This window comes from Marmota monax, unplaced genomic scaffold (genome assembly GCF_021218885.2).
Source record: "Marmota monax isolate L192 unplaced genomic scaffold, Marmota_monax_Labrador192_F-V1.1 WCK01_AAM20220418_F8-fsc00449, whole genome shotgun sequence".
In the NCBI taxonomy this organism is placed as follows: domain Eukaryota; kingdom Metazoa; phylum Chordata; class Mammalia; order Rodentia; family Sciuridae; genus Marmota; species Marmota monax.
In genome coordinates, this window is record NW_026695239.1 from 808,772 (window position 1) to 816,551 (window position 7,780).

The window sequence follows — 7,780 nt, forward strand, 5'->3', positions numbered from 1 at the left end:
CCTTCAGGGGCTGGGGATGTGGCTCAAGCGGTAGCGCGCTCGCCTGGCTTGTGTGCGGCCCGGGTTCGATCCTCAGTACCATATACAAACAAAGATTTTGTGTCCGCCGAAAACTTAAAAAAAAATAATAATAAATATTAAAATTCTCTCTCTCTCTTTAAAAAAAAAAATCCTTCAAGGAAGGAATTTAGCCACTGCCCAGACCAAAAATGAATCATGTACCCATCCTTACATATTTTCAGACTGCCTGTTAAGAGAGTAATTTAGGAATAAATCCATGGATTGTGGAGTACTAAAATACCTATGGCTTTCACCAGTGAATGCCAAGGTTGTCTCCAAATCACTGGCAGGAAAATTTTGTTGGAACTGCATAGAGGGCTGCAGAGATTCCTCTCCATAGTTGTAGAATGAATTGTTCCAGGCCTGATTGTTCCAGGATTGGGTATACCAGGTCTGAGTATTCCAGGAGTGGTTGCTCCAAGACTAGCTATTCCAAGACTGGCTGCTCCAAGACTGGCTGTTCCAGGTCTGGTTGCTCCAAGTTGGGTTGTTCCAGGTCTGACTGCTCCATGGTGGAAGGTTTCCAGGTGAATTAACCTGGTACCCCTGGTTATAATTAGAGTAGGGGCCTGAATATTCAGTGGGTAGTGAGCCCTTTGAAAAGAAAATGGTGGATTTAATCTCATGCAAATCAAAGGGAGATCAGTAGAGTAGAGCAAAGGGACCAGCGGGAGAGAAAGGGAAAATACTTGGAAATAATAGTGGCTAAAATTATATTGGGTGCCTGTATGAATATGTAGCAACAAATCCCACCATTATGTACAAGTGTAAGGCACCAAAAAATATGGGAAAAAATAGTGGATTGACTCAAACGGTTTAAGGAAAATAACTGGAATTGTACACTTCAGAAATGGAATAAAACTAAAAGATCATCAAAAGGAAAGACCAGCAGGGTGTGGTGGCACACACTTGTAATGACAGTCCCACGGGCTCGGGAGAGGCTGAGGCAAGAGAATCATGAATTCAGAGCCAGCCTCAGCAACTCAGCAAGGCCTTAAGCAACTCATAGAGACCCTGTCTCAAAATAAAATACAAAAAAGAATTAGAGATGTGGCTAAGTAGTGAAACGCCCTAGGTTTAATCCCTAGTACCAAAGGGGAAAAAAAAACAAAGGAAAGACCAGATAAAATTTCTTGTTACCTGAGTCACACTATTGCTATTCTTTGGCCAGTTGTTTTTCTGCCATCTCTTACATTTCATTCTTTGGTTTTGGAACCAGGTCTTAACCTTCAGAAAAAATAAAAAGGAATTATAAAATATAAGGAATGTATTCAGAAATGGAATAAAACTAAAAGATCATCAAAAGGAAAGATCGTAAGACCCGCTACATTTAAAAGACTACTGATCTCCCTGCTCATAGGTTTTGCCAACACTATTAGTTATAGATAACTTGTTTGCAACACCTCATCACCCTATGAGCACAATTATATTTGGCACCAGAGATGGAAAACCGTAAAACATTTGACAACCAAACATCTCCTGGACTTCAGTGATGCAAAACACACACACACACACACACACACACACACAGTTGTACACTATTAAGTAGGATGAAGAGCTTTATATAAATTCTTTATTCTTTGGGGGACAGTATTGGGGATTGAACCCAGTGCCTCTCACACGGTTGGCAAGTGCTCTATTACTAAGCTAAATCCCCAAACCTTTTTATTTTGAGACAAGGTCTTGCTAAATTGCCCAGACTGGCCTCGTACTTGCCATTCTCCTGCCTCAGCCTCCTGAGTAACTGGGAATACAAGCCCATGCCACTGTGCCTGGATACAAATTCATTTTCAATATAAGTGAACACAGACTGAAAATAAAGGATAGAAGAGGTTAAAGCAATTGGAGAAAGAAAATGGTCAATAAATGTATGAAAAGTGACTGACCTTGTTAGTAAAAAAATGCACACAGGTAAAGAAAGTATAATGAGGGCTGGGGCTGTAGCTCAGTGGGACAGCATTTGCCTCGAATGTGTGAGGGACTGGATTCAACACTCAGCACCGCATAAAAATAGATATTGTGTGTCCATCTACAACTAAAAAAAAATTTAAAAAATATAATGATAAAAAGATTCCATTTTCATTTTAGAATTAAATTATTTGTAGAGGGGTGCTTTTACATAGTATACATAGAGGTAACCTACCTGTAATCCAGCAACTCAGGCACTAAGGCAGGAGGAGCAAAAGTTCAAGACCAGTCTCAGCACCTTAGCAAGGCCCTAAGCAACTTAGCAAGACTGTCTCAAAATAAAAAATAAAAAGGGCTTGAGATTTGGCTCGGTGATTAAGCACTCCTGGGTTCAATCTCCTGTATCAAATAATTTATGAATACATAAATAGGGCTGGGGTGGGGAGTATATACTGAGATACAGAAAGATGTTAGCCACATTTATCTGTAAATTGGCATTATTTTGCAACAACAAAACAACCCTACCTGTTTGTAGCTAAGGTTCAGATTGCTAGAAAGTTCTTGCATCTGCTGGAGGCTGAGATATTTTTGTTTCTGAAACCTGTCATTTAGTATACACAGCTGAGTCTGAGAAAACACTGTGCGCATCTTCTGTTTCTTGACCTGGATCTTACTGTCTTCCTTCTTTGTTGTGCTTTCCTGTACAGAAGTGGATGGTTTCACTTTGGGACTGGTAGAAGAATCAGGGCTATCCTGAATAAGCAGGTCCATGGAGGATGCAGAGGGAGAGACTGCTGGGAACAAAACAAATTTGATGCTTTTCTCTATAACTCTATAAATATTTTTCAAATACTTAAATATTAAATTTTTTCTTTTCAAAGCACTTTTATAATCATCATAACCTTAGACATAAGGTGAATAAGGAATAATTCTTTTTTTTTTCCTTAACCAACCCTGAACACTTTACCAACCTATGTACAAAACTGCAAAGTATTACAAGTGGCTATGGAAATGTTTCAGTAGTAGAGTGCTTGCCTAGCATGATGAAGTCCTGAGTTCAATCCCCAGTAAAACACACACACACACACACACACACAAAGTTTATAAGTATCTGTATTTTATAAATATATTTATTCATTTTGTTGGGGTGCTGAGGATGGAACCCAGAGCCTTGCACACACTAGTCGAGGGCACCACTGAGCTACACTCAGTCATAAACTCAGCAGCCACCTCATTAATTATTTGCATTGAAGTATTCTCAGTGATTCAACACCAATAGTACCCTGTGGTCTTGAAATAAATAGGCCTTAAAACAGCAAAAATGCACACTCTTCTGCTTCTTACATGTAGTTTTTAAAATCTTCAACCAAGCATGAGAAATGGATCATGTCCTAAAATTTAACTATCTACACACATTTGAGCATGAAAAACAATGCTTGAGCCGGCGAGCTGCTCGGGAGACTGAGACAGGAGAATTGGGAGTTCAAAGCCAGCCTTAGCAATTGCAAGGCACTAAGCAACTCAGTGAGACCCTGTCTCTAATAAAATAAAAATAAGGCTGGGGATGTGGCTCATCCCGCCGCCCCCCCCCCCAGTTCAATCCTTGGTAAAAAACAAAAACAAAAACAAAAAAACAATGCTCAACTACAGCAGTCATTACACTAGGGTTCTACCACATTGGTAGAATGATTAATTGGCTAGCATGTGCCAGGCCCTGGGCTCCATCCTAGGCAACCCCCCAAAATATATATGTATAGTTGTCATTTACTGTACTTTTCTTTTTTCCACTTTTTTTTGGGGGGGTCTTACTGGGTATTGAGCCCAGAGATGTTCAATTACACTGAGCTACATACCCAGCCCTTTTTATTTTATTTCAAGATAATGTGGTTGTTGTTTTTAATTGCCTAGAATTTATGATCCTCCTGCCTCTGCCTCCCAAGTAGCTGGAATTAATAGGAATGCACCACTCTACCTGGCCTAGGCATATGTTTTAAAGCCCAAATGGATTTTATTTTATTTATTTTTAATATATATTATTTTAGTTGTAGATGGACACAATATCTTTATGTATGTATGGTGGTGCTCAGGATGGAACCCAGTGCCTCACATGGCACTGAGCCCAACCCCAGCCGCCACCCCCCCACCCCCCCACAAATGGATTTTAAATCTTAGCTCTAGCCACATTCTGTTTGTTAACAAGTTTAAAGTTTTATGAGCTGGGTGCACAGTGGCGTATGCCTGTAATCCGGGGGCAGTGACAGGAGAATCACAAGTTCAAAGTCAGCCTCAGCGACAGCAAGGTGCAAAAAAACAAACAAACAAAACTTTCATGGAATTATCTTTACCATAAAATTAGGTCAACATTTGTTTGGGATTTAGGACTGTTGAACATAGCAGATGCGCCAAACTTGGAACTGCTCATTAACATCCACACATCCAAAGGTTAAAAGAACCAACCACTACTATGGCAAAAGAAATTCATCTATATAAATCATACACTAATTAGATGATCTCACCTTGACTTGCCATTTTTGACCAACCAAAAATATGATGCTTACCCAAGCTGGGATGTTAGTTCCTCTGGCTAATGAACCATAATATTTACTGTAACCGGGTGCCCAACACTGTTTAAATTGTGACAACACACTTTTGATTCCACAATGCCTAAAAGCATATAGGTTTTCAAAAACATACAAACTGCTCAATTCCATGTCCCTCATCTTAGTCCATAATTCCTGAGACCTGTGGCATAATTGAAAATCTCCCCAAATTACAATTCAAACGAGAACATCCAAAGGACAATAATGACACCTTTATTTGAATGAACTGTAATTCCTCAAGAGGGCAATGGGCCCTTAACCCCTTTCCTTTCCTCTCTCCTAAGGAACTTTGCTTTTCGAGGATTAAATGTTTCCTTACCAGTCTCTGTGAGGGGCATCTCAGCAGATGACATTTGAACAGGTGGATAAATTTCTTCGGGACCATTAATCACAGGTATTGGTGAAAAGACCCTAGAATCAGATGCTTCCAAGCAAGGCAAACTTTGCGGAAAAGCCGGATCCATGCTCATGTTCCTCAAAAAGAGGAAAAAAAAAAAGATAAAAAGAACAAGTCTTTAAAACTTAGGTAAAGACCTAAGAAAATGAAGATCTGCTAAAAAAAAAAATCAAGAAGCCAGAATGAAGCCAGTCTTCGCCTCAGCAGGCAACCCAATCCAGTAGAAGTCTAAAACTTTAGTTTCTGGATTTGTAATATAGATTCTATCACCTTTAGACCCGCCCCTCTCAACAGCCCCACGCCTCCCCACACCCTAGTGATTCCCTTCAACCAGTCTCACCAAGGCCATTGTAATGCAAAAGTAGCTGTGGAGTAGCTCTGACTGGGTGGGGAACCAGTGGGACCACAAAATCTAGAAACAAATATATATATATATATATATATATATATAAAATCTGTAAACAAATTCAGCGATTAAATACTTTTAGGTTCACAGTGTTTCCACCTTTAAATCAAAGATGCACCTCCAAGTTCTAGAAATTTCAACCTATCTTCATTCTCTCCTTTCATTTACCCTAAAGGGAGAATAAAATATTAAAATGCTTTGCCTAAGGGGATTAGTTGATGTTAAACAAGGTGCTTGTTTACACCACCCACCTTAGTTCCTTCTAGTGTTGTTTAGCTCTTCGAAAGACAAAAAGTCTTTTCTCCAGGACTGTTGGTTTTTAACAAAAACCAGAGGAAAGGACATGTGAACTACTCACATAAGACACTTTAGTATCCTGTTAAACATTTATCTACCTTTATTATGGGAAGTAATTATTTATTTATGTTGTGCTGGGAATTGAACCCAGGGCTTTATGCATGCTAGGCAAGCACTCTACCAACTGAGGTATAGCCCCAGCCCACAGGAAGATTTTAAATTAGTTGTTATATACATGTTACTCGCTAGAATCTTGGTTCATTTACTTTTATGTCTCAATTTCTTCATCTGTAAATAAATATAAATCACTTTTTGTATTGTTGTAGGAATTAAAGAAGATATACTAGTGATTCATATTTGTCCTCTCAGTGATCTACATAATGTAATGGTGGCTTGTTCATAGATCCTGTGCTACATGAGGAGCCTGTGCTCCAAACCAAGTTTGAAATGACCATTTTTTTGTGTGTGTGATTATCATTTTAATACAGTGAATGTGACAGAATAAAAACACCAGATTCTTATTTAACCAGGGACATTTCTTGATATAAAATGAGATTTACTGACCTCTAAGCCAGTCCAACTGGAAGTAAGAAGGTATAGAGAAACCTCTCATAGACTTCTTCCCCTTTGACTCTTTGTTTCGTCTTTCCCCCTTAGGCTGGGAATGTTGTCATGTCCTTCAACACCGTCTCCATCCCTACTTTACAATTTTAGGGATGAGGAGTATATTTATCAAACAAAAATTTCAGAATTAAGTCTCAGCACTAACATACTTAAGGACAAAAGTAACAACCTATAGCTTTCCATTTTTTCCCCATTCCTGAATCCAAATTCAAGAAACCTAAGATTCTTGCTCTTTTCCTGTCTTCCACTCCTCAAAGCAAAACCCAAATATGTATTTTTCTGAGGCATGATTCTAATCCTCCCCTGAAGCTGTAGGACTTGGATCACCACCCAGTACTGCTGGCCTTCCTCCCTCACAGGCTGGTTTTCATTTACAATCAAACGATGATGCCATTTTGTGAGAGTAGGTGTGTGGTTGGGCTCAAACCAAAGAGATATTATGCTGTGTAATCTTTTGTCTTTTTAAACTATCACCTTTAGAAAAAAAGTAAGAATAGAGGCCTCAGAGAGAAAGTGAATAGAACTGGATGATTTGTGCTTCAAGTAGATGGTCACTGTCTCATTAGAAATAGAATATAATAATAGCATGTGCAAGGGCTCTAGGTTCGATCTCCAGCACAGGGGAAAAAAAAAATCTTTTAAAAGGGAAAAACTTTGGGTTGAGGGTGTAGCTCAGTTGGTAGAGTGCTGTCTCACTTGCACAAGGCCCTGGGTTCAATCCCCAGTACCACAAAAAAAAAAAAAAAAAAAAAAAAGAGAAAAACTTGACTTCCTTTTTCTCAATCAGTACAGTTTGGTAAATGGGTGCTGTCAAGGCCACCAAATATCTGAGTTTACCCGCATCTCTCTAAAAGGCAGGCACGAGAAGTTTTATTCTTTGCTAAAGCCTCTTTGCATAAGAGCCTGGATGAATGCCCCTACCCCCATCAGGGTCTCTTTGGGTCTAGGGCGAGTCTCTGGGGTGAAAGATCAAAGACAAGGGGGCTGGTAGCTGGAAGGCAGGTTTGCCACATTCTTTATCAAAGACAGCAATTTGAATAAGGTTGAGAAAAATTTCTGAAGCTGTCGGGAGACTTTGCTGGAATGGGTTGTGTGAGTGGAGGAAGAGTATGTCAAAATGAGCTAACAATTGGTAGAGCAGGTCGGAATAGACCAAAAAGTCAGTTGTAAAGTTGTGTGATAAGTACTGAGAAAGAATGAGGTATACAAAGTAGGGGAGGAAGTGGGAGCGGGATCAGAAAACTGCTGAGGACTTCAGGTGAGCTGAAAAGATAAAATAAGGAAAGAACAGGGAAGGGGATTCCAGAAAGTTAACAAATGAGAGAAAACGATGAGTTCCAATTATTGATGTTTACAAAAAGCTCCAAGGCAAGGATGCAATAGGAGAGAGTCTCAGAGATAACAGGGCAATATGGTACACTCTTGGCTATGGTAAGATATGGTGAGCTCCATTAGCGTCTAGCCCAGTGCCTGATACATGTACATGCA

At 39.5% G+C, this 7,780-nt stretch overlaps 1 protein-coding gene across 1 annotated transcript; it reads right to left on the reverse strand.

Annotated features, from left to right (window-relative positions):
* Nucleotides 1-202: 202 nt before the first annotated feature.
* Nucleotides 203-5,175, reverse strand: Nanog (Nanog homeobox). The gene is given in 4 exon segments (XM_046440029.2): nt 203-654; nt 1,201-1,287; nt 2,494-2,759; nt 4,888-5,175. Coding segments are annotated over 4 exon segments (930 nt in total). The 5' UTR covers nt 5,039-5,175; the 3' UTR covers nt 203-228.
* Between the last annotated feature and the right edge of the window lie 2,605 nt (nt 5,176-7,780).